The sequence below is a fragment of the Geotrypetes seraphini genome, chromosome 8 (genome assembly GCF_902459505.1).
Source record: "Geotrypetes seraphini chromosome 8, aGeoSer1.1, whole genome shotgun sequence".
In the NCBI taxonomy this organism is placed as follows: domain Eukaryota; kingdom Metazoa; phylum Chordata; class Amphibia; order Gymnophiona; family Dermophiidae; genus Geotrypetes; species Geotrypetes seraphini.
The window spans coordinates 48,575,707-48,603,309 of record NC_047091.1 but is presented as its reverse complement, the minus strand read 5'-3'; the positions used below and the strand labels follow the sequence as shown (position 1 = coordinate 48,603,309).

Below are 27,603 nucleotides of genomic sequence, written 5' to 3'. Positions count from 1 at the left end.
CGCGATCCTTGATGCCTCACTGCGGAGACAAGACCATTCACCGCTCCACGGGGCGGTGAATGGCCTTGTCCCCGTCCCCGCAGTGACTGCTATTTTTCTTTCCCCGTTCCGGCGGGTTACCCGCGGCTAGCTGCGGGTAACCGCCACCGTATCATTCTCTAGTCGGCTGTTGAGACAGACATGGGAGAAGTCATTGCTTGCCCTGGATCGGTAGCATGGAATGCTGTTACAATTTGGGTTTTTGCCAGGTACTTGTGAATTGGATTGGCCTCTGTGAAGATGGGATACTGGGCTAGATGGACCATTGATCTGATCCAGTAAGGCTATTCTTATGTTCTTAAGTCTTCTATTCCAGTGCAATTAGCAACTAAAATTCAAGTACTACTATAATAACCTTTAAACATTCACTTAGTAAATTTTTCCTCAACAGGAAGATCATCATTTTGAATTCCCTAGGTAAGCATATCTCTCTCTTGAATTAAAATCAAAAATATTTTATATTGGCAACCCTTTACTGATGGAAATTCAAATAATCTAGCCTTGTACAGAATGCAAATTTAAAATGATCAAGAAGATATGTCGGAACCAGACCATTTATTATCTTATAACACATATAGCCAAACTTAAGCAGTACTCTGGCCTCTATCTGCAGCCAGTGTAAACATCGGTAGTATTCCAAAATATGATCGAATTTAAGTTGAATATCAACCTGATGGCTAAATTTGATCCTTTTGATTTATTTTTTTACTTGTAGCTAAATATATCAGGTTACAGTAGTCTAGAGTACTTAAGATTAAGGTTTGAACCAAAAGTCTAAATGCACTGAATGTGAAATAAGATTTGATCATCGGAAGCTTCTATAACAAAAAGTGACTGACAGGGAGGGGCCTGTATTTTGGCTCAATAGCCTACATCAGGAGTCTGAAAAGTTTGGTAGAAATGATTCAAATATCCATGATGCAAGCAGATCCAATCAGATACACTCTTCAAAGCATGCAACATCTTCTCAATTATCCCTTGATAAATACATGAACCCAAAACTATTGTGTGCCTCATTCACTAAAATAGTACTTATGGGTCTGATTATTACATGAAAAATTTCAGGATCCTTAGCTAATTCTTGACTAAACTAGCCTACAGGCTGATGCATAAATCCAAAGCATACTACAATACCACTGCATGGGGTCAGGTGCTGCCATTTTCAGTGGTGCAGAGGCAAGAGCCATACCTCTTCTTCAAGGAACTGGGGGGGGGAGGGTCCTACTAGACACTAGGATATGTTTTGTGGTCTCAGGAGGACATGGTGGCAGGGGTTCTATGAGGCACCAGGGATATATCTTGGGAGCCAAATCAGGACAGGAAGTCTGAAAGGGAGGGCTATTCTTCCCAAGTCCTGTTGGTTGTCTTAATAGTTTCCATTTTTAAAAGCTGTGTGGAGGTGTCTAATGCTAGGTTTTGCTTCCATAAGCCCTTCTTTTTCACCCAGAGCATATGCAACCACCAGCGTACAATCTGCCAATCAGTCCCAGTTTACATAGTAACATAGTAGATGACGGCAGATAAAGACCCAAATGGTCCATCCAGTCTGCCCAACTTGATTCAATTTAAATTTTTTAATTTTTTTCTTCTTAGCTATTTCTGGGCAAGAATCCAAAGCTTTACCGTGTACTGTGTTTGGGTTCCAACTGCCGAAATCTCTGTTAAGACTTACTCCAGCCCATCTACACCCTCCCAGCCATTGAAGCCCTCCCCAGCCCATCCCCCACCAAACGGCCATATACAGACACAGACCGTGCAAGTCTGCCCAGTACTGGCCTTAGTTCAATATTTAATATTATTTTCCGATTCTAAATCCTCTGTGTTCATCCCACGCTTCTTTGAACTCAGTCACAGTTTTACTCTTCACCACCTCTCTTGGGAGCGCATTCCAGGCATCCACCACCCTCTCCGTAAAGTAGAATTTCCTAACATTGCCCCTGAATCTACCACCCCTCAACCTCAAATTATGTCCTCTGGTTTTACCATTTTCCTTTCTCTGGAAAAGATTTTGTTCTACGTTAATCAGTGTCCGCCCTCCATATCCCTCGAATTTGAAGGGCGTGTACCACCAAAGCGAACACTTCCGGATCCGGCGGTAATTTTGCCGTCCCACCACTAGCGGCTCTCTCCTTTCACTCACCTGATCTCATTCTTACAGCGTTCTCACCTCAAAACAATTCCAGCCCTTTTTTTAAATCCCATTTACACCTCTTGCCGCTGATTGGCTCATTCTGTTGCAGAAGGGAAAATTGCAACTCCAGCCAAGAGGAACTTCCCTCGGACTCCTGTCGCTGTCCTAGTGCCTGCCTTGTTCTCTCAACTTACAACGCGCGGCTCCCCTCTCTCTAATTGGGCGCCCAAGTCAAAGATGGCCACTGCAACACCAGTCATTGGGGGAAGAGGAGGGGCAGAAAGCGGAAGTGATGAGAGGTGCAGGAAGTTACGGGGCTGCAGGTGAGGAGGGGTTGGTTTTCCCTGCGTTCTCCCCAAAGCACCGCGAACTTTCCTCAGTTGATGCCACACCGTGAGGTGTTGCTCTGCGGCGGTGGGGCTCCACGTGCGAATTCAACAGTTCCCGTTTCCTCTGGAACATTGGTTTTGCGTTGCTTCGCCTATTGCAGCAGTCGGAGTGAAATACGTGCAAGATCTTATGCCTGCAATTAACGCAGGTTTTGTGGGAGGTCTTAATGCTTATATTTATTTGCATTTATATACCGCTCTTTGATTATAACATCCGTGCGGTGGAAATTCCCGTTCCATGACCTCTCGCTTGGGGTACAAGTTCCTTAAAAACCATTGCCAAGTGATCGATGTAACATGTGCTGATCTACTCACTTTTTCTGCATATTTTTTTGGGGGGTCAGGCCAGAATTTCGGAGCCGTATCGGATCAAGCGTCATGGTAAGATTGCTTTCTAAACTGGACTGTAAGCTGTAATATCTTTTTCTAAGGTGTGCACCATGCAGGTTATATTAGGAACGTGTATTTTAGTTTCGGCGTCTACCTCCCCCACCCCCAGGCAGAATGAAAAACGGGTATAAGGTCTATCTCGTGGAACTGTTATATGACAAACTAGCTGATGACCCGGCGTTGCACGGGTATTTAATTATAGCAATAACACAGTAAATGGATTGAAATAAAGATACTTTATAGTGGTGAATGAAATTATTTTTTTACAGCTTTATAAAAAGTACAATAATCAAATTATAATGTGAAATATTTGACAAAATGAATACAATACAACTAACACAAAACTTGATTATAAACAACAATTTTAGTTTCACCTCCAGGAGCAAGAACATATAAATTCTTGGGTGAACCCACCCTTGATCAAGCAACATAGAGTTGTCCATGGGAAAAACAGGGGGATCTTAAATCCACTCCACAGTATGTAATAGTCTGTCCCTGTGATTTGTTGATTGTGATAGAGAATGCAAGTCTCACTGGAATTTGCAATCTCTTAAATTGAAAAGGAAGATCTGTTGGAATAAGTGGCATCCAAAAGTTTCAGTATTGATTTAAACAACTCAATATGTGGAAACTCAGGTTGAAAAGAAACTCCATGTAGTTTGTTCCCGGTTCAGATTGGAACCTGTGTTCCTAGTTCAGGATATGTGAGTACTCATGTAATGTAATAACATTATGAACTGGGGTGCATGAAGGAAACAGTTACAAACACAGTTAGAACATACAAACTCTATATGTATGGTGTCCGTGGTAGAATAGAAACGATGTCCCTAGTGGTTATAGTGTCATAGAAAGTGTTTTATAGTTGGAATTACAGTGAGAATGGCAGCTTTTTACATTTTTTCCATTGACATGAATGGGTGAAATCTGATTTTCTGTTTGTAGCTCCGCCCACGTGTGCAGGTGGGCAGCGAGACCCCCAGAACATATCACCCCAGGTAGTGAGGGATCTGCATACCAAGTTTTGTTCAAATCGGTCAAGCCGGTTTTGAATTACAGTGAGAATGGCAGGTTTTTACATTTTTTCCATTGACATGAATGGGTGAAATGTGAATTTCTGTTTGTAGCTCCGCCCACGTGTGCAGGTGGGCCGCGAGACCCCTATAACATATCACCCCAGGTAGTGAGGGATCTGCATACCAAGTTTCGTTCAAATCGGTCAAGCCGTTTTTGAATTACTGTGAGAATGGCAGCTTTTTACATTTTTTCCATTGACATGAATGGGTGAAATCTGATTTTCTGTTTGTAGCTCCGCCCACGTGTGCAGGTGGGCGGCGATACCCCCAGAACATATCATTCCAGGTAGTGAGGGATCAGCATACCAAGTTTAGTTCAAATCGGTCAAGCCGTTTTTGCGTGATCGCGGCACATACACACACACATACACACACACATACATACACACATACATACCTCCGATTTTATATATATAGATATCAGAGAATTAGCCTGGATAGCTAAGAAATCATGTGAGCTTAGAATCTCCCTCCCTCTCCGGGAGGCAGAAAAATTCTCTCCCTTCAGGCTTGATTCAATACAAGTTCTTGCTTTAACTTCATGCATCCTCCATCAGCCCAACCCGACCTTTTAGTGTAGGGATTAAAACATGTTTGGACAAATTTTTGGAGTAAAAGACTTGGAGAAAGCCACTGCTTGTCCTTGGGATAAGTAGCATGGAACCTTGTTACTTTTTGGGATTCTGCCAGGTACTTGTGACCTGGACTGATCATTGTTGGAAATAAGATACTGGATTGCATGGATTTTTAGTGTGATCCAGTATGGCAATTATGTTCTGAACACAGATATACCCACACTTGTTTTCATTGCACATGGTGTCCAACAATAAATAGTACTTTTGGCACAAAACACCAAACAACCATACTTGTTTTTTGCTATTCTCAAAGAATCCCAAATGAAATCTGAGAATAGGTTTATGCAGTGGCATAGCGAGATAAGGAGGTGCCTGGGGCAATAGAATCCAGCATTGCTGCACCCTCTCCCCCCCACCTCCATGCGCCTACCTGTTGTACCCACCCCTCACACTCCTTTCCTGCCTTGTGTCCCCTTCTTCCACCTATCTCCTTGAAATCTTCGTCGGCAGCGAGCAGCATCTTCTACCTGCCGCTTGCATTGGCCTTGACCAGGAAGTGATGTCATATGCAGAGATGAGGCCAGCGCAAGCAACTGGTGGGAGATGCTGCTCATGCCGGCAAAGTTTTGAAGAGGTGAAAGGAGAGGTGATGGCGCCCGGGGCAATCCATATCCCCTCGCCACTCCCCCACCCATTGCATGTACCATATCACATGTATTTATTTATACACGGACAGACTCTGGGATATACAGTAATACACTTCAGTTGTAAAGAATTGTTTTTTTTCTATTTTCTTTTGTAATTTTCTGTTATATTTGATTCCTGTACAGTGGAGGTATAAGTAACTTGTGTTTGAGCCCTTGCTCTGGGAGGTGGCATATGAGTCGCCATTGATGCAAATAATTGGGTGATCTTCTCTGGGGAAGTTTCAATGGTAACTACTATTTAGTTTTTATTTTTTCTTTTAAAGTCATCTGCTGTGGACCTTAAGTCCAAAGAGGAGAAAGATGCTGAGCTGGATAAGAGGATTGAAGCATTGCGGAAGAAAAACCAGGCTTTGATGAAGCGATATCAGGTAGGAGGCAGCTTAGGTGAGGGGGGGAAAGGATGTGCTGATAAATTCTGTCCATCCTATCCAGTATTTGAGAGTCACTCCATATAGCATCACTTTTGTTCTGACTAAGCTAAGGGTTTTTTTTTTTTTTGCAGTGGGAGGATGTTGGCTGACACTTATATGGTCCAGTTTGGCAGGGTGCTTCCCTAGGGCAGAGTAGAAACATTGCTTCATACCGATGAAACAGTTAAAGTGGGACAAAAAGGCTTACCCTTTTCCTTTACCTAGCAAGACAAGCTACTTAGCCTGTGCTCTTTGTTATGAAGGAGATTGAAGAAGACCGGAAGAAAGCAGAGGAAGAGGGAATTGCGGTGACTACACCTCGGAAAGTGAAATACTCTGAACCTGACAAAAAATGGAAAGAGAGGGCCAACCTTTCTATCACTGTTGATAACACTAGCTCCTCTGAGGTAAGAGCTCTTCCTCAAAGTTTAATGTTATTGACTTGATTAATTTTTTTTCATTGGTTTGTAGAATTTGTTTTTAATTTAGGGGGTCCTTGTACTAAGGTCTGCTAACAGATTTAGTGTGCACAAATTAATTAGTGTGCTTTTAAGTGTATGTTGGGCCCAGGTTTTCATTGTGCTGGTAATGGCTTTACTGAACAGTCTTTACCATAGATTTCACTAAAACCACCTCAGGTTTTGTACTGAAAAGCAGAGACCCCATTGAAAATTTCAAGGCAGTCTGGCTGTTAGAGAATTTTCTTACTCGACCAGTACATCCTATTTAAAGGAAAGCTGGGAGCATGTCCACTAGTGCTGCCTGATTTCTGATTCGAATCGATTCGAATTGATGTGTATTTTTAAAAAAATCGGCCTCTCCGATTTGGGGCCCAACCTCCCCGTGCCCGGCTGTCATCGCGCTCACGAATCCTGCCACTCAAAACTTTTTTTTTTTACCCTCTTACCGGCTTGTAGATTCCCCGGCCTGACTCGGCACAGCCTGAAGTTGTGTTTGACTCCGGTAAAGAAAGTACAAAAGAAAAAAAACCAGGCAACTTTTCAAACCCTCCCCGTAACACCAGTCTGTATTAGCTGCTGCACCGCTCTCTCCTTCCGTAGCTTTAGCGAGTCAATTCCTTTCTGCAGCCTCAGAGCCTCTGCTAGGCTGTCCCGCCTCTGATGATACAACTTCCTTCTTCCTCGGAGGTGGGACGACCTAGCAGAGGCTCTGAGGCTGCAGAAGGGAATTGACTCGCTAAAGCTACGGAAGGAGAGAGCGGTGCAGCAGCTAATACAGACTAGTGTTACGGGGAGGGTTTGAAAAATCGCCTGGTCTTTTTTCTTTTGTACTTTCTTTACCAGAGTCAAACACAACTTCAAGCTGTGCCGAGTCAGGCCAGGGAATCCACAAGCCAGTGAGAGCCTGTTAATCGGGAGGGGGGGGGTGCTGATGGACCTGGGAGACAAGAGGGAGGGGGGCTGATAGGAGGCGAGGAGAGGAGGGAGTGATTCTGCTAGACTTGGGAGGTGAGTGGGTAAGGTACTGCTTCTAGTCAGAGGGGAGGGAAAGGGAAGGGAGAGGAGCCCTGCTAGTCGGAGAGGAGAGGTGCTGCTTGCCCTGGGGGTAGAAAGGAGAGGTGCTGCAGCTAGTTGGTGAGGGAAATGGAAGTAGAGGGGAGGGAGAGGTACTATTGGAGCTGAGGGAGATGAGAGGGAGAGGTGCTGCTGGATTGGGAATAGAGGAGAGTGCTGCTGGACTTAAAATGGAAGAGGGAAAGCTGCAGCAGGACTGAGGGGAGAGCAGTGGAGGAGGAGAGTGGATGGGGAAGGGGGATAGCAGTGGAAGAGGAGAGTGAGAGGGGAAGGGGGAAGAGAAATGCTGTTGCTGCACCCAATTGGGGAGAGAGGGAAGGAGGGATAAGGAAGCCCAGGAAGGGAGAGGAGAGGAAAGAGATGCCAAGACCATGGGAGGAAGGGAAAGGAAAGGCAATACTAGACCATGGAGGGAGAGATGTCAGGGCATGGGGGGAGGGGGTGACAGATGCCAGACCAGAAAGGAATGGAAATGGAAGGGGAGGACACAGATGGAAGATGGATGGTTAGCACGGAGAAAGAAGAAAGAAGCGAGTTATCAGAAGACAACCAGACAGCAAAAGGTAGAAAATCATTTTATTTTCTGTTTTGTGATTACAATATGTCAGATTTGAAAAGTGTATCCTGCCAGAGCTGGTGTTAGACCGCAAACGTGACCTAGGATTTAACAGAGAGAGGACAAGTCCTTTTTGTTTCTTTATTTTGTTTACACCACAGCGCCAGTGTGGGTGGGAGAGGGCAAAGGGGGTGTAGAAGCTATAAAATAAACCCACCAGGATGTTTGAAAAAAAACAACCAATTGGGCAGGAAAATCAAATCGAATCGAAAAACCAATTCAATAGGCTGAATCGAATCAATTTTTTTTCCTGAATCAGGCAGCACTAATGTTCACACACCTTATGGGAAATACTGTCCTCCAGACTTAGATATTGAGCCTAAGCTGTATTAGGCTAGCGTAAATAAAGGAAGGAAACCTGGTGAGAGGACAGTGCTAGACCCAAATTTTCATGCAGCCATGCTATCATACAAAATGGATACTGTTCTCTCCCAGAAGCTAAAGAAGGACGGATTTAAACTCTCTGGTTATAGCCTGGCTCTCTGGGAGAAACAAAGTCTACTGGGGATTTGAGTCAACAGAGCACACTTTGCTTACATATCTTAGCATAAACACTCATATACTTGATTTATACAAGAACAGAGGAAATGTCCACATAAAATGGGAGCAGAGCAAGGTGCCATGCAACCCATAGGTATACAGTGGGCTGTGTGATATTTAGCACGCCCTAAATCTATTAGCACACCTTAATAAAAGGACCCTAAACGTTGTTAACTGTACATGTTGTTTAGGTACACTCCTTCCATATTTGCAGGGGTTAGGTGCAAAGCTGACCCGTGAATAAGGAAAAATGGCAAATAACTTTAGGGCTGATTCTGACCCACGTCTGCATCCCAGACCTCTTCACTTACTTTTTAAAGTCTGGTGGTCTAGCAGTAAAGCGGGGCAGCTGCCCCATGCTGAGCTGCAAACAAAAATGGCTGCTTCGATCTTGCGGCGGAGCTTTTCCGCCTATGTCCCGGCCTATTACCGGTTTTAAAAAGTGTCAAGTGCCAGCGTGCGATTTCGCTGATGGACCCTCATCGACGCTGTCTTCGGTGTCTCGGGCCTCAACACCTTCTGAAATCGTGCCGGCCTTGTTCAACACTTACAGCCCGTGCTTTCAAGCGTCGTTGCTTCTTGTGGGAGCAGTTGTTCACTGGGGAGTCTTCAATGGAGCTTTAGTCATCGAAGGGTGCTTCACCATCTGGCTCACCTGAGGCTCCCCATGCTTCCACGTCTTCTGCTCCGAGCCTCATCAAACCTGCCTCGTTTGTGCCGGCTCTGTCTTCGACGCCGGCTGCGGTACCTTCCTCTGTCTCCTCAGGTCAGGTAACACAGCAGCCCATTCCCCCGGTGGTGCTTAAAGTGCCCAAGGCTTCTAAGCCCAAGCACTCTCACACTGCCTCAAGGGAGCGCAAAGCCCGTGCAGGTGGTCCCATTGCTGATGCGGATCCATCCTTGCTGGCTTCGTTCCAGACCTTACTTGAGAAGCAATTCATTGAGCTCTTTACCACCATGGGGCCGAAGCTTCTCTCTCAAATCCAGCCTGGGCACGCGGAGGCCTCCTGCGAGGTCGAGCCACCTCCAGTGCCTCAGCGATACACACACTCTGTACAGGTAGAAGAGTCTCTGTGAGTGTCTGGTCTGGCATCGATGCATGCATCGCAAGGAGCAGAGTCTTTTCCCATGCCTCCACTGGAACCGATTCACTCGATGCAAGGAGTAGAATCTTTGCGAGTGCTTCCATTGGAGCCGATCCACTCGATGCAAGGGCTCGAGCCTTTGCGAGTGCCTCGAGGTGCTTCCAGCCAATCACCTCTGCTTCGATCCACCGCTTCAAGCCCCATCCACTCTCTGGGGGCCTCAGCGAAGACACACTCACCTCGTATCTCGAGGCCTGCTTCCAGGCATAGCTCGCACCTTCGATCAAGGCATTCTTCGAGACATTCATCCAGGCATACCTCGCCTCATCGGAAGCAGCCTTTCCTTCAGTATTCACCGGCTATTTCACATTCTCCTATGCCGGATCAAGAGGCCTCGACGTCCTCGAGTCCTCCTCGAGGCCCTGCGTTGGCTGACCAGCTGTCTTTCTCCTTCTTTCTTCGACAGATGGCTGCTGATTTGGACATTCAGCTGGAAACTGGGTCCATATTTTTGAAGGAGTATCTGGAGACCATGCATCTCCCTCAACCACCTGCTGAATCCCTCAAGCTTCCTCTTCATAAGCTGCTGGATCAGACCTTTGTTCGCTGTCTTGAGACACCCTAATCCATCTCCGCTGTGCCGGGTAAATTGGATGCCAGATACCGCACGGTTCACCATAAGGGGTTTGATGGTGCCCAACTCTCCCATCAATCCCTCTTGGTGGAGTCTTCATTGAAGCGGTCTCACCCCTCCCAGGTCTATGCCACTGTTCCACCTGGCAGGGAGGGCAAGACGATGGACAGGTTTGGCAGGCACATTTACCAGAACTCAATGATGACATCCAGAGTTCTTAATTATAACTTTCATTTCATAACCTATTTTGAATTTTTCCTGTCTGTTCTTCACAAGTTCATGCCCTATTTGGATTCTCGTGCACAGTTTGAGTACCAGGAGGTTCTGGCTTCATTGTCCCAGCTCCGGTTACAGATGATGCAGTCCTCCTACGATGCCTTTGAGTTATCTGCTTGGGCTACTGCTTGCTCGGTGGCCATGTGACGCCTAGCGTGGCTCAGGACCATCGACATGGACCCCAATCTACAGGACAGGCTGGTCAATGTCCTGTGTGTTGGTACCAACCTCTTCGATGAATCCATTGAGGCGGTGACCAAGAGGCTTTCGGACCACGAGAAGTCCTTCCAATCCATTCTTTGTCCGAAGCCCAAGCCTGCTACGTCTCGTCCATCCTGCCCGCCTTTGATCTACCAGCGGCGATACCCGCCCAAACAGGCTCCTGCCATCTGTCAGCCTGTTAAGAGGAAGCTTCCACAGAAGCAGCAACAGAAGCCTCAGCCTTCTGCTGTCCCCAAGGCTCCTCAGCCTTTTTGACTGTTTCATGGAGAGCATAACGTCCGTCGTTCTGCCCTTCCCTGTTTTTCCCCCGATAGGAGGTCGTCTCCATCATTTTTACCATCGATGGACGACTACTACCACCGACCTCTGGGTCCTTTCCATTGTTAGGGAGGGATACTCTCTTCAGTTCCATCAAGTTCCTCCGGAACATCTTCCAAGAGAGTATCCTTCCAACTTGACCCAGACCGCCCTTCTTCTTCAGGAAGCTCAGGCTTTACTCCAGCTCCGGGCTGTCGAGCCGGTTCCTTTGGCTCAACAGAACAAGGGTTTTTACTCCTGGTATTTCCTTGTTCCAAAGAAGACGGGCGATCTGCGTCCTATTTTGGATCTCAGAGTGCTCAACAAATATCTGGTCAAAGAAAAGTTTTGCATGCTGACCCTGGCATCTCTGTATCCCCTCCTCGAGCAGAAAGACTGGTTATGCTCTCTGGATCTCAAGGAGGCCTACACTCGCATTCCCATTCATCCGGCCTCCCGTCAATACCTCATATTTCGGGTGGGACATCTTCATCTTCAATACCGAGTGCTCCCTTTCGGCCTGGCATCGTCACCCAGAGTCTTCACCAAGTGTCTGGTTGTGGTGGCCGCAGCGCTCAGGACCCATGGTCTTCAAGTGTTTCCCTACCTGGACGACTGGCTCATCAAGGATTCCAAGTCTCAGGGAGTCGTCCTGGCGACTCTGCGCTCTATTTGGTTCTTGCAGAGTCTGGGGTTCGAGATCAACTTTCCAAAATCGCATCTGCAACCTTCCCAGACTCTTCCTTTCATCGGAGCTGTTCTGGATACTATCCAGCTCAGAGTGTTCCTCCCTACACGTCTTTGTCATTCAGTGTCCTCTCGCCCGTCCATCTCGGCAAGACACATGATGGTTCTTCTGGGCCACATGGCCTCTACAATACACGTGATTCCTGTTGCCAGACTTCACCTCAGAATTCCTCAGTGGACTTTGGCATCTCAATGGACGCAGGTTTCCGACCCTCTGTCTCGACACATCCAGGTCACTCCTGCTCTGACACAGTCTCTTCGCTGGTGGATGCTCTCTTCCAATCTATCCATAGGCTTACTGTTCTACACGCCCCCCCCCCCCCCATCAGAGGGTGCTCACGACCGACTCTTCGACTTACGCTTGGGGGGGGCTCATCTGGATGGTCTATGCACTCAAGATTATTGGACCAGTACGGACCACCAGTGCCACATCAATTTCCTGGAATTCAGGGCGATTTTCAGTGCTCTCAATGCTTTTCAACATCTGCTTCATGACCGTATGGTCCTCATTCGCACGGACAACCAGGTCGCCATGTATTATGTCAACAAGCAGGGAGGCACGGGATCGGCCTCCCTATGTCAGGAAGCTCTGAAAGTTTGGGATTGGGCGATTCGCCACAACACCTTCCTCAAAGCTGTCTACATTCAGGGGGCGGACAATGCCTTGGCGGACAACTTGAGTCGTCTTCTACAGCCTCACGAATGGACTCTCCATTCCACGACCCTTCATCCCATTTTCTCTCTGTGGGGAATGCCTCAGATAGTCCTCTTCGAAGCCCCCCACAACTTCAAGCTGCCTCAGTTCTGCTCCAGGATCTTCACTCCTCACCGCCTCGAGGCATATGCTTTCCTTCTGGACTGGACGAATCTCTTTCTATATGCGTTTCCTCCATTTCCTCTCATTCAAAAGACTGTAGTCAAGCTGAAGTCTGACTATGCCACCATGATTCTGATTACTCCTCGGTGGCCCAGGCAACCTTGGTACTCCCTTCTACTTCAACTCAGCAGCAGGGAGCCCTTCCTTCTGCCAGTGTTTCCATCGCTGCTTACACAGAATCAGGGATCTCTGCTTCATCCCAACTTGCAGTCTCTCCACCTGACAGCTTGGTTTCTCTCAGCGTAACTCCTCTCCAGTTTTCGCAAGCTGTGAGGGATGTTTTGGAAGCTTCACGGAAGCCTGCTACTAGACAATGCTATCACCAAAAATGGACTAGATTTTCTACTTGGTGTTTTTCTCATCATCAGGAGCCTTAACATTCCTCCTTATCTTCTGTTTTGGACTATCTTTTGCACCTTTCATTCTGGCCTCAAGTCTACATCGATACGAGTCCATCTGAGTGCAATTGCTGCTTTCCATCAGACTCTTCAGGGGAAACCTCTTTCAGCTCATCCTGTGGTTTCCAGATTCATGAAAGGACTTTTCCATGTCAATCCTCCTCTCAAACCGCCTCCAGTGGTTTGGGACCTCAATATTGTTCTTTCTCAGCTTATGAAACCTCCATTTGAACCTATTGACAAGGCTCATCTGAAGTATCTCACTTGGAAAGTAGTGTTTCTCATTGGCCTCATGTCTGCTCTTCGATTAGTGAGCTTCAAGCATTGGTTGTGGATTCCCCTTTTACAGTGTTCCATCAGGACAAGGTGGTTCTTCGCACTCATCCAAAATTCCTTCCTAAAGTTGTCTCGAATTTCATCTCAATCAATCCATTGTTCTACCAGTGTTTTTTTCAAAGCCTCATTCTCATCCTGGAGAATCAGCTCTTCATACTCTGGACTGTAAGTGTGCTTTGGCTTTCTATCTGGAACGCACCAAACTGCACAGAACTGCTCCTCAACTTTTCATCTCCTTTGATCCGAACAAGTTGGGACGTCCTATCTCTAAGCGTACCATCTCCAACTGGATGGCGGCTTGTATCTCTTTCCGCAAGGATGTGCTGAGACTGGAATCGGTCCAGAGAATGGCCACCAGGATGGTCTCGGGACTCAAGGAGCTCCCATACGAGGAGCGGTTAGGGAAGTTGCAGCTCTACTCACTCGAGGAACGTAGAGAGAGGGGAGATATGATCGAGACATTCAAGTATCTCACGGGCCGCATCGAGGTGGAAGAGGATATCTTCTTTTTCAAGGGTCCCGCGACAACAAGGGGGCATCTGTGGAAAATCAGGGGCGGGAAACTGCACGGTGACACTAGGAAGTTCTTCTTCACTGAAAGGGTAGTTGATCGCTGGAATAGTCTTCCAATCCAGGTTATTGAGGCCAGCAGCGTGCCAGATTTTAAGGCCAGATGGGATAGACATGTGGGATCTATCCGCAAAGATAAATAGGGAGGGTCATTAGAGTGGGCAGACTTGATGGGCCGTGGCCCTTATCTGCCGTCTATTTCTATGTTTCTATGTTATGTGAGAATAGCTGCCTGCTGTCACTGGATAACACTTGTTACAGTAAGTAACTGTGTTTTATCTTGAATCACAGGTTCCGACGTGGCCCGTTTTGATCCTGCGTCAGGGAACCGATTAGTACATTCAAAAAACCTTTTCTAGGGTGGTATTGCCTCTGAAAACATAAATGTAAAAAGTTTTAATTTATTTGAAAATTTTTTTATTTTTTAAAATTTGTATTCATTTTTAAACTTTCAACAAGTGATTATAATACAATCATATACACTCTATTATCACTTTTTAATCACACATATATTGAATCACAATATAATTCTTCCCTCCCTCCCTCCAATATAACATAATTTAAAATAATTTAAAATTAAAACCCTCCCTCCCCCATCATATACTTCAATAAATACAGTGGTGCCTCACACAACGAACTTAATCCGTTCCAGGAGCAAGTTTGTTATGTGAAACGTTCGTTGTGTGAAACGCGTTTTCCCATAAGAATACATTTAAAACACAATAATTCGTTCTGCAGCCCTGTTTTCCCATAAGAATACATTTAAAACACAATAATTCGTTCTGCAGCCCTACATTTCCCTCCCTCCACCTCACCTTGTATGCGGAGTCTGCCGGCCCTCTCCCTCACCCAGCCGCACGCTTCCAGAAAGCTGTGCACGCGCAGCTGCTGGAGTTGGTCAATGTTCTACTCTCCTGCAACTTCCGGTTTCCGGTTGCGTCAGAGGAGAAGATTGAGCAACAGAGCATGCGCGCGTGCGCTGCTCCCTGAAAGCGTGCGGCTGGCCGAGAAAGAGGGCCGGAGAACTCGGCATCCAGGGTAAGGTGGAGGGAGATGATGGAACAGTATTTCATGGTACAGTATTACTATTTGTTAAAAAGGAAATAATCTTTTGATGTTTTCTGGATTTTTTTTCGTTAGCTTAAACATGGCTTAACTTGCTGTAAATGGGTCAGGTCTCGTAAGATAGGACCAGAGAATCGGGTCTGGGTAAAACCAGGATTTGCAGGATCTCCAGGATCCTCATGGACTTGTATTGAGATCCTGGTAATATTGCAGGATTTCACGAATTTTCCAGGACCCTGGTCCACCTTAACAGCAGACCTCCTCTTTTTTTGATTGCCACAGCTGCTGCTCTGCATTTACTGGAGTCCCCTACACGCCGTCTTCTCCTTCTCTGCATGGGTGCTGCTGTTCCCGGCTTCGGCGAGAGTAGTTCCGCCCCCCCCCCCCGGGCCCCTCGGGCGACTTCGTTGTGTGAAACGAAGTTCGTTGTGGGGAGCACGACAAAAAGTTCGTTGTGCGCAGCGTTCGCTGTGCGAGGCGTCCGTTATGCGAGGCACCACTGTATAGGGGGAATAAATAACTATTAAATATCATCATTCCTTACAGTAATTTGTTAATGGCTCCCAAACATCAATAAATTTTTTATAACATTTTTGCTGAATAGCTAATATTTTCTCCATTTAAAAAATATGGCACAATGAATTCCACCAAAAAGTATAACTTAATCTATCATAATTTTCCAATTTTTTGTAATTTGTTGAATGGCAGCTCCCGTCATAAGTAGTAATTTATTGTTTTTAGAGAAAATTTGACTCTTTTTCCTCATTGATGTACCAAACAATATCGTATCATATGAAAGCGCTACTGGATTCTCAAGTAAATTATTAATTTGATTCCAAATAGATTTCCAATAATTAAGTATTAGAGGACAGAAAAAAAGTAAATGATCCAATGTACCAGCTTCAAGATGACAAGAGGGTACTCGCCAAAAATACTTGAGGATATTTCCAAAAGGCTAACTTCCTCCACCACTTTTCAATGGCAAAAAGGATGCCGTGAATCTCATTCAAATAACAGCAACATCAGAATGTAAAAGCATCAAAAACTTGAAAAAACTACACAGATTATGATGATGTCATAAAGGCTCAAAAACCATTCCCGGCTCACATAAAGCCATAAAAGCCTTAAAGGTGTCAGAGATGTCATTTGGAAAAATACAGAAAATACAAAAGTGAACAGCTCAATGCCTGAAACCCATGCTGCAAAAATGCTTCTTGTGCACACATGCTCTAGTTATAAAGTGAAGTGCCTACAAAAAGCATGCCTCTCGATCTCACTGTTAAGTCCTCCTGGTTGAATAGTGCCAAGTTTGTAGGCCCAAACCTGCTCTTTAGCATATAATCGTATATTATATAGGGGCATCACTATCTCCTTTTCTCTACTGGCCATCCCTATCCCTATGCATCCAAGCATCCTTCTAGCTTTTACCATCGATTTTTCTACCTGTTTGGCCACCTTAAGCTATATGATCACACCCAAGTATGATTGAGAAGAAGATAATGTAGGGGGGAGAAAAGGGGACCTCTGGGGCATTCGATGAGAAGGAAATGAGGGAGAGGGAGAATGTCGCTCAAAAATGGGAAGAAATTCAAAATTGAAAGCACCAAAAAGTTTATGTAATGCAGAGCTAGGGATTTACCGTATTTTTCGCTCCATAAGATGCACCTTAGATTTAGAGGAAGAAAACAAGAAAAAAACATTCTGAACCAAATTCTCCCTGCCAGGCTCTGTACCCTGTCTCCCCTCTGGTGGTCTAATGGTAGGCTAGTACAGAGCAGGCAGGGACAGGGCACAGATGTCAAGAAAGATAACTTTTAAAAATATGCAATGTCACCTCAGTCACAACTATAGAAAAATAGACAAATATAGTGCAAAATATAGACAGCAGATATAAATTCTCAAAACTGACACATTTTGATCACTAAATTCAAAATAAAATTATTTTTCCTACCTTTATTGTCTGGTTATTTCTTTCTTTCTTTCCTTCCTCAGGCCCAACAATTGTCCCTTTCTCCCTCCCTCCTGTTCCCCTCACTGCCTTCCAGCCTCAGTCCTCTTTGCCCCCCCAGTAAAGCCTGCCAGCTCGCCTGCTGGATTTAATTACCTCCCACTGCTGCTGCTGTGAGGACATGTCACCAAAGCAGCAGCAGCGGGGGGGGGGGAGGGCGACTCCTGGCTCAGCAGCATGGCACCCGGAAGGGCCAGGCTGGTGCAGCAATTCTGATGTCAGCAAGACGGTCCGGGCCAGCCAATGGTAAGGGTAAGGCTTCTGGGTCGGCGGCATGCAATTGCTGCACCCGCCTGACCTTTCCCTTCTTCTGCTTTCGGCAGTGAGCAACCAGCAGCGGCAGCGAGGGCGGGCAGTGGTCCTGCTAGGGGGAGGGGGGGATTTTGGTATTCGCTCCATAGACGCACCCTTTTTTCCACCCACTTTTTTTGGGGGAAAAGTGCATCTTATGGAGTGAAAAATACGGTAATATTTTTGGTCTGCTATGCAGTAGCATTGGTTGTCAGTACAAATAGTACAGTTTCATATCCTTACATATCACCTTGATAGTGTCAGGATGGTCCATGGGAGTGGTGAGAGTGGTCTCCAAGACTTGTCTGATCATTGGACTGGATATCACTGCTAACTGGTAACTCTCTGGATAGTGGCTTGATAGTATTGGTACTATCCAGTTAGCAGTAATGACTGTCCTATTCGGATACTGGCATCGAATAGCCAATATTTTTTTAGATATGACAGCTGGTGTTAAAAAAAAAAAATAAAATGCTAATCGCCACAGCTCAATATTATGCTATTTTTAGTACACTCCCAAAAATAAATTGCCTTAAACACCTAAAATTGCAATTTTTAAACATCTAAGATTATCTTGGTTCTCTGTCAGAAATGATCTGGGATCATACCTAATTAGGCAAAGATTTTTCAGAGCTGTTGCCGCATTACATCAGAGAGCTGTGAGGAAACTACTGCACTTGCTTCTCTTTACTGACAGGCAGTGACTGCGCTTGGACTTCGCTGATCCATGTTTGAAAATGCAGTGTATTATTAAATTGTATATATGGTGTCTTCTCTTTCCTTGTTTATTAGGAACAACGTGTCAATAATGACCGAAAAGCTTCCCCCACCCCCAGAAATGTTGTAGGACCACCCAATCGGACATCTCCTTCAAGGGATCCAGGGAGGACCACAGTGCGACATGGCCCATCTCCTTCCAACCGATCACCCAATACAGAGAGGCCTAGCTGGGAAGGCAGTAGAGATGGTGTGGGACGTGGAGGGAAAGGGCATAGGAGTAGAGGAGGGGGAAGAGCCATGCCAGGCTATGGGGGAAGAGATTTGGTGGGCGATGAAGGAGGGGCAGCACCATATTCAGAGAGAGGAAGAGGATCAGCGACACCAGGACGTGGAGGACAAATGGAACGAGGACCCAGAACAGATGATGGTGGAGGTGATGCTGGTGTCACTTTGTGTGGACCAGATCGTAGAGGAGGGGGAAGAGCCATGCCAGGGTATGGGGGAAGAGATTTGGTGGGCGATGAAGGAGGGGCAGCACCATATTCAGAGAGAGGAAGAGGATCAGCGACACCAGGACGTGGAGGACGAATGGAAAGAGGACCCAGAACAGATGATGGTGGAGGTGATGCTGGTGCCACTTTGTGTGGACCAGATCGTAGAGGAGGTGGAAGAGCCATGCCAGGGTATGGGGGAAGAGACTTGGTGGACTTTGAAGGAGGGGCAGCACCATATTCAGAGAGAGGAAGAGGATCAGCGACATCAGGACGTGGAGGACGAATGGAAAGAGGATCCAGAACAGATGATGGTGGAGGTGATGCTGGTGTCACTTTGTGTGGACCAGATCGAAAAACCAAGGTACTGTGTGAGTTTCTTTAAAATAAAGCAGAAGAAAGATTCATTACCACAAGAGGAATAGAACAGGCAGCAGCAGTGAAAAGCTATATACATAGGTCCCTTAGTTTCATTCCCCTCACATGGATAGCTGCAGTGCAGACTTGACATCCCAAGCTTTCTTCAATACATTATTTACTTCTGGAAGAATTCTGCTCAATTGTGTAGCTCAGAATTTGTGCAGAATTCCCCATCCATGCAGAATTATGCACAAGGTGTGCTGAATTTTATGCAGACCTTTTGTTCTGCCCCTGACCCCATCTCTGACCGGTCAAATCCCTCTTCCCCCCCCCTCGTGAGAGCTGACAAACCTGTGGACTTTCCAAGGCTGCAGCAATGGTTGGCTAACAGAGGCAGAACTGTGAATGGGCTGCTTGCGGCCAGCCCCATCAGGGCCTTCCCTCTGCCACGTCAGTTTCTGTAGATGGACAACATGGCAGAGGGAAGGCCCTGGTGGGGTGGCTACAAGCAACCTTTTCATAGTTCTGCCTCTGTCAGCCAGCCACTGCCGCTTCTGCTGCTTTGGGAGGCTTGCAGGTATGTCGGCTCTCATGAGGGCTGTTTCAGGAAACCCGGGAGGGAGCAGGGATATGGATGTTGGACCGTAATTTTTTTTTTTTTTTTGGGGGGGGTAGGAGGGACTATGGATGCTAAGCCCACAGGGAGGAAACGAACAGAACATGGATGCTGGACTGCAGATGCGGGTGGGGGGATGATAGAGAGAGGAAGAGAGTGACCAAGACCAGGAAGGGGGTGGGAAGGTAGGAAGAGATTCTTAGCCAGTGGAGAGAGATGCCAGACTATAGGGGCCAAGGAGGGGATTCATAGTCCAAGTGAGAGTGGTAGGATTTAGAGGGAGACAGAATTGCAGATGGAGTGAGAGAGGGAACTGAGGAGACTGGAACCTGAGAAAGGAAAAGGCAGGAAGGAATTTCATGCCTCAGGATAGAAGAATTCTATGCAAAACAATACACTTTGCAGAATTTGAAATATTATGTACAGCATTTTCAATTTTTTTTGCATAGACTTCGGCTAGGAATAATTATTTTTGCTCTACAGTGTTGTAATTGTTGCCAATTTTTAAATGTCTCTTCCAGAAATCTTAGGACTCGGAACTGTAATAACAATCTTAATTGTATAATATTTCACTGTCTGTTTGCAGGACAGCTATAAGGTGGGGTGGTGGAAATAGGGCAGTGTATTTTTTTTTGGGTGAGTGAAGGTGGGGGTTTTATGAACAAAATTTGAAGCCAGTTCTCTATTATGAAACAAAAGTAATTTTTCTTGTACCAAAGGCTAGACTGTAGCTAAAACTTTTTTTTTTTTTTTTTAATGTGCATGCATTGATAGGATTTAGAATATTGATGGCCTAGGGTTTCACTCACAATATGGAGCAACTGGACTCTACCGAGCTACAGTTGAGCCCTGTCAAATTGAATATAGATAGCTCAATGTTAAATATGCTGGCAAATCATGGATTAAAAGATAGACTATGCTCAGAATGTGAGATGGACCTATTTGAATTATATAATTTTGTGTTGTCCTTAATTTTCTCACACGCCTGGTTCCCTTTCCCGGCTCAGGAATGGGAGGAGAAACGTAGGCAGAACATTGAGAAAATGAATGAGGACATGGAAAAAATTGCCGAGTATGAGCGGAGTCAGAGGGTAAGTTAAGCTGGTGGCTCTGCCACTCTATTAATTTTTTCCACTTTTCATCAGTGACTATTTACTACATCTTTTTCTGACACTAAAATATTTGTGCAATATTTTAAAGCCATCTGTATGGATAAATAGACTTGTCTGAAAACTGTCACTCTCTGAGCGGCTAGGAAGAGCGTGCTGATGCATTCCCGTGATTGTAATTAAGTAAATGGTAACATAGTAGATGACGGCAGATAAAGACCCGAATGGTCCATCCAGTCTGCCCAGCCTGATTCAATTAAAATTTTTTTATTTTTTTTCTTCTTAGCTATTTCTGGGCAAGAATCCAAAGCTTTACCCGGTACTGTGCTTGGGTTCCAACTGCCGAAATCTCTGTTAAGACTTACTCCAGCCCATCTACACCCTCCCAGCCATTGAAGCCTTCCCCAGCCCATCCTCCACCAAACGGCCATACACAGACACAGACCATGCAAGTCTGCCCAGTACTGGCCTAGTTCAATATTTAATATTATTTTCTGATTCTAAATCTTCTGTGTTCATCCCACGCTTCTTTGAACTCAGTCACAGTTTTATTCTCCACCACCTCTCTCGGGAGCGCATTCCAGGCATCCACTACCCTCTCCGTAAAGTAGAATTTCCTAACATTGCCCCTGAATCTACCACCCCTCAACCTCAAATTATGTCCCCTGGTTTTACCATTTTCCTTTCTCTGGAAAAGATTTTGTTCTACATTAATACCCTTTAAGTATTTGAACGTCTGAATCTTATCTCCCCTGTCTCTCCTTTCCTCTAGGGTATACATATTCAGGGCTTCCAGTCTCTCCTCATACGTCTTCTGGCGCAAGCCTCTTATCATTTTCGTTGCCCTCCTCTGGACCGCCTCAAGTCTTCTTACGTCTTTCGCCAGATACGGTCTCCAAAACTGAACACAATACTCCAAGTGGGGCCTTACCAATGACCTGTACAGGGGCATCAACACCTTCTTCCTTCTACTGACTACGCCTCTCTTTATACAGCCCTGCATCCTTCTGGCAGCAGCCACTGCCTTGTCACACTGTTTTTTCGCCTTTAGATCTTCGGACACTATAACCCCAAGGTCCCTCTCCCCGTCCGTGCATATCAGCTTCTCTCCTCCCAGCATATACGGTTCCTTCCTATTATTAATCCCCAAATGCATTACTCTGCATTTCTTTGTATTGAATTTTAGTTGCCAGGCATTAGACCATTCCTCTAACTTTTGCAGATCCTTTTTCATATTTTCCACTCCCTCTTCGGTGTCTACTCTGTTACAAATCTTGGTATCATCTGCAAAAAGGCACACTTTTCCTTCTAACCCTTCAGCAATGTCACTTACAAACATATTGAACAGGATTGGCCCCAGCACCAAACCCTGAGGGACTCCACTAGTCACCTTTCCTTCCTTCGAGCGACTTCCATTAACCACCACTCTCTGGCGTCTGTCCGACAGCCAGTTTCTGACCCAGTTCACCACTTTGGGTCCTAACTTCAGCCCTTCAAGTTTGTTCAACAGCCTCCTATGAGGAACTGTATCAAAGGCTTTGCTGAAATCCAAGTAAATTACATCTAGCATATGTCCTCGATCCAGTTCTCTGGTCACCCAGTCAAAAAATTCAATCAGGTTCGTTTGGCACGATTTAATTTTTGTAAAGCCATGTTGCCTCGGATCCTGTAACCCATTAGATTCAAGGAAGTACACTATCCTTTCTTTCAGCAACACTTCCATTATTTTTCCAACAACTGAAGTGAGGCTCACCGGCCTGTTGTTTCCTGCTTTATCCCTATGACCACTTTTATGAATAGGGACCACATCCGCTCTCCTCCAATCCCCAGGAATCACTTCCGTCTCCAGAGATTTGTTGAACAAGTCTTTAATAGGACTCGCCAGAACCTCTCTGAGCTCCCTTAGTATCCTGGGATGGATCCCATCTGGTCCCATCGCTTTGTCCACCTTCAGTTTTTCAAGTTGCTCATAAACACCCTCCTCTGTGAACGGCGCAGAATCTACTCCATTTTCTCGTGTAACTTTGCCAGACAATCTCGGTCCTTCTCCAGGATTTTCTTCTGTGAACACAGAACAGAAGTATTTGTTTAGCACATTTGCTTTCTCCTCATCACTCTCCACATATTGGTTCCCAGCATCTTTTAGCCTAGCAATTCCATTTTTTATCTTACTCCTTTCACTAATATATCTGAAAAATTTTTTATCTCCCTTTTTTACATTTTTAGCCATTTGTTCTCCGCCTGTGCCTTCGCCAAATGTATCTCTCTCTTGGCTTCTTTCAGTTTCACCTTGTAGTCCTTTCTGCTCTCCTCTTCTTAGGTTTTTTTTATATTTCATGAACGCCAACTCTTTCGCCTTTATTTTCTCAGCCACTAGGGTGGAGAACCATATCAGCTTCCTTTTTCTCTTGTTTTTATTGATTTTCTTCACATAAAGGTCCGTAGCCATTTTTATCGCTCCTTTCAGCTTAGACCACTGTCTTTCCACTTCTCTTATGTCCTCCCATCCTAACAGCTCTTTCTTCAGGTACTTTCCCATTGTATTAAAGTCCTTACGTTTGAAATCTAGGACTTTAAGTATCGCGCGGCCGCTCTCCACTTTAGCCGTTATATCAAACCAACCCGTTTGATGATCGCTACTTCCCAGGTGAGCACCCACTCGAACATTAGAGATACTCTCTCCATTTGTGAGGACCAGATCCAATATCGCTTTTTCCCTTGTGGATTCCGTCACCATTTGTCTGAGCAGAGCCTCTTGAAAGGCATCCACTATCTCCCTACTTCTTTCCGATTCCGCAGACGGAACATTCCAGTCCGCATCCGGCAGGTTGAAATCTCCCAACAGCAGAACCTCCTCTTTCCTTCCAAACTTTTGGATATCCACAATCGGATCCTTATCAATTTGCTGCGATTGAATCGGAGGTCTGTAGACTACACCCATGTAGATAGAAGTTCCATCTTCTCTTTTCAGAGCAATCCATATCGCTTCTTCCTCTCCCCAGGTTCCTTGCATTTCGGTCGCTTGGCTATTGATCTTTACATAGAGAGCTACTCCTCCGCCTTTATGACCATCTCTGTCCTTCCTAAAAAGATTATATCCCGGTATGTTTGCATCCCATCCATGTGATTCACTGAACCATGTCTCTGTGATAGCGACAATATCTAGATCTGCCTCTAACATCAGGGCTTGCAGATCATGAACTTTGTTGCTTAGACTGTGAGCATTTGTAGTCATCACTTTCCAGCTATTTTTCAGCGATAATCTCCTTTTTCGTATGGATTTTTGTGTCGTTTCACTTTCCGTTGCAATACTAAGAAATGAGTTGCTGATATTGCTTATGTTGCAGTCTTTACTACTATCACATCTTTTCTTTTGCCGGGGGTGGTCTCTATAATTGTCCTTCGTACATACACCACCACCCCCACCTTCTAGTTTAAATGCCTAGAAAAATATTGTCTAAATTTCTCTGCAAGGTTTCTTTTTCCTGCTGTAGTAATATATAGCCCATCAGTGCAATATAGCTTCTTGTCCTTCCATGTATTTCCCCATCCTCCTATGTACCTGAAGCCTTCTTGATGACACCAGGCTTTGAGCCATCTATTAAAGTCCTCTGTGTTTTTCACTCTTTGCTCTCCCTTTCCATATGCAGGCAGTATTTCAGAAAAAGCTAAAGTCTTTACAAAAGGTTCCACGCCCTCACCAAGCTCCCGAAAAGCTTTCTGTGCTGCAAGTGTGGAGTTGTTGGCCAGGTCATTTGTTCCCAGATGGATAACAACATCAGTGTTAAAATCCTTAGTTTCTTCCTTAATTATAGTCAGTATTTGCCTGGAACTCCTGGTAGCTGAGGATCCTGGAAGACATTTCACTATTTTGGTCTCCTCGCCCTGTGTTCCAAGGTTAATGCCTCTGATGGAATCCCCCAACAGTAATAGTTTTCTGTTTTTGGCTTTTTTATTTGTGCTTAGGGTGCGCTTGTTCTCTTGAGTTACCTTCATTGGTTCCATCCCACCTCCCTTCTGTTTTCTTGAGTATCGCAGTGCACTAGTGGAGCGAAGGAATTCTGTAGAGGTAATATTAGTGAAGGTGGATGTTTCTGTGTTACATGTCGCAGTCTTCCTGAGCCTACTGTGACCCATTTATTCCTGGGCTGTTTTATTCTTTGAGGTAGAGGTGGTAAGTTGGTGTGATTTTGTGGAGTTATGGAAGCTGCTTTAATTGTATTCAATTCCTGTTTAAGTTTGCAGAGCTCCTCCTTAATATTAGCAAGTTGAAGACAGATGGGGCAAGCCTTAAGCCTCCAAATAGTATGTCTTGGAATTAAAGCGAAAACCAAAAAAACTCTGTGGAGTGACGATGTTCCTAAATGGACTTTATTTGAAAGTATCAAAGTTCCAAAGGTACACTAAAATCATCCACATAAAATAATTCCATCCACATAAAAGTAAATCATCCACATAAGAGCCTTAAAGGACCTAGTCCGCTAGGGATACAGGACCCAACACGGTCCACGTTTCGACAAAAAGTCTTCTTCAGGGGTCCTTGGGGGTCCTATAAAGGTGTGTACGTGGGAAACAATTGTGTGGTGAACCTTTATTATCCCAGGACAAGCAGGCAGCATATTCTTAACGTATGGGTGACGTCACCGACGGAGCCCCGGTACGGACCTTTTTAACTAGAAAGTTCTAGTTGGCCGCACCGCGCATGCGCGAGTGCCTTCCCGCCCGACGGAGGAGTGCGTGGTCCCCAGTTTCTTCGTTTCCGCGGAGCGAAGAAGTCGCATGCATTTCAACGGCCGTTGAAATTATTTAGTTTGCCTTCCCGCTCGCGTATTTTTTCCGAATTTCTTTTTTTTTTCCCTTTGGATTACTTTATTTTTCCTTTAAAAAAAAAAAAAAAACTCGTCGAGTTTTCTTTATTTTTTCGAGCCGGCCTCGGCGGGGCCTGTTGTCAACATACAGGCCTCCGGCTTTGATTTTGCGGAGGCCGTGTTTCCCTTCATGCCCCCTCAACCTGGTTTTAAGAAGTGCCAGCGGTGTGCACGCCCGATCTCTCTCACAGACCCGCACAATTGGTGCCTCCAGTGCCTGGGTCCAGAGCATCGGGCTGACACCTGCACCCGCTGTGCTACGCTTAAAAAGCGTACTTTGAAAAATAGGCAGATCCAGCAAAATATTTTGTTTGGTACCGGATCTGCCATGGAACCTGCCGCGACGTCGATGGCACCCCAAAAGTCGGCACCGACAACGTCGACACCACCGGACCCTTCCTCGGGGTCGTTGGGCCCAGGTAAGCCGGCTAAGAAGCCTTCCACTTCCCTCGAGCGCCCTCCTGCAACGGTTGCGACACCGGCCCTTCCGGCACCGCACCGGCCCCGCAAACGCTCCGCTCCTATCTCGGTGAGTGCCTCATCATCGGCCTCCTCATCGCCGGAGCGTAGAGCGGCACCTATGGTACCGAAGAAGAAAAAAACGGTACCGGTGCCTCCCCTGGATGACCGCATCGCAGCCATACTCCAAACACAGTTACAGGAGCAGCTGCAACAACAACTCCAACAACTGTTGCCGGCGTTGCTGGCACCGCACCTTCCGGTACAGGACCGGTCCGAGCCTCGCACTGTCCCATCGGTGTCGACCCCCTCGGTACCGATTAATACCTCCATGCCGGTACTCTTGGCCGAAACACCTACAGTGCATACCCGTGCTGCTGCCGACCCTGTCCGGTCCCAGGAACGACATCGGTCTTCCTCACCCGGTACCGCCTCGGTGCGCTCAGGCAAATCTCTCTCAAAGACCCGCCATGCCGAGCCCTCCACGCCGATGTCCAAACGTACGCACCCTGACGTTAGGGACCCAGACTTGTGGGAAGACTTCCCTCACTGTACCGAAGAGGACGCTTCGTCAACCGACGAAGAACCCTCCATGACCGACACCGTCTCCAAACCAGAGCAATCCTCTTTCTCTAAATTCCTTAGGGAGATGTCAGCAGCTCTTTCCATCCCCTTAGAGTCCGACTCTAAGAAGTCTCAGGCTTTCCTCGATGCCCTAGACTTTGAGCAACCTCCCAAGAAATTTCTAAAGTTGCCCGTCCACGACATCTTCCGGGAAACTTTCTATAGGAACTGGGAGACTCCCCTCACTGTTCCCGGAGCCCCTCGTAAATTGGATAGCTTGTACCGGGTTATCCCAATCCCAGGGTTTGACAAACCTCAATTGCCCCACGAGTCCTTCCTGGTGGAATCTACTTTGAAAAAATCTCAGGGTTCCAGTGTATATGCCTCCACCCCTCCTGGCAGAGAGGGAAAAACCATGGATAAATTTGGTAAGCGTCTTTTCCAAAATGCCATGCTAGCCAATAGAGCCAACAACTACACCTTCCACTTCTCCTTCTACATGAAGCATCTGGTGCAACAGCTCTCCTCCTTACAGAAATATCTTCCTGAACGTAAGGTCCCTCTATTCCAGCAACAAATTTCCAGCCTCCTCCAACTCAGGAAATTTATGGTTCGCTGCATCTACGACTCATTTGAGCTGACCTCTCGCGCATCTGCCATGGCGGTGGCCATGCGCCATTTGGCATGGCTGAGAGTCTCTGACCTAGACATTAACCACCAGGACCGCCTGGCTAACGCACCTTGTCTGGGCGATGAACTCTTCGGAGAGTCCCTGGACTCAACAACCCAGAAACTCTCAGCACATGAGACCAGGTGGGACACTCTGATCAAACCTAAAAAGAAGATTCCACCTGCTCGTCCCTACAGACAACAGTCTTCTTACCAGCGTAGGTTCTCGGCCAGACCTCTCAACCCGCCTCAACAACAGTCTCGCCGTCCTCGCCACCAACATCAGACTCAGGCTCACCCACAGACTCAACCTGCCAAGCCTCCTCCTTCATCTAAGCCGTCTCAACCCTTTTGACTCTTTTTTCCAGAGCATAGCCATTCTCCCACCATCGCTACCTCTCCCTCAACCTATCGGAGGACATCTTCAGCTTTTCCTCAGCCGTTGGGAGGTCATCACTTCGGACCAGTGGGTCCTCAACATCATTCGCCACGGCTACTCTCTCAACTTCCAGACTCTTCCACCAGACCATCCTCCC

At 46.2% G+C, this 27,603-nt stretch overlaps 1 protein-coding gene across 8 annotated transcripts in view; it reads left to right on the top strand.

Moving 5' to 3' along the window:
- Positions 1-2,439: 2,439 nt before the first annotated feature.
- CCDC9 (coiled-coil domain containing 9) overlaps positions 2,440-27,603 on the top strand; it is a 105,766-nt gene continuing 80,602 nt past the window's right edge. For 4 of the 8 annotated variants that reach the window (XR_004540323.1, XM_033954519.1, XM_033954514.1 and 1 more), the window contains exons 1-5: positions 2,457-2,940; positions 5,568-5,672; positions 5,978-6,121; positions 18,004-18,786; positions 20,406-20,489. Coding sequence is in view for 7 of the 8 variants with exons in the window: in XM_033954519.1 (XP_033810410.1) it covers positions 2,938-2,940; positions 5,568-5,672; positions 5,978-6,121; positions 18,004-18,786; positions 20,406-20,489 (1,119 nt within the window). In the remaining variant the exon portion in view is untranslated. Of the gene's footprint in view, positions 2,941-5,567; positions 5,673-5,977; positions 6,122-18,003; positions 18,787-20,405; positions 20,490-27,603 lie in introns of all 8 variants that reach the window. The other 4 variants (XM_033954520.1, XM_033954517.1, XM_033954515.1 and 1 more) reach the window with 4 other exon arrangements.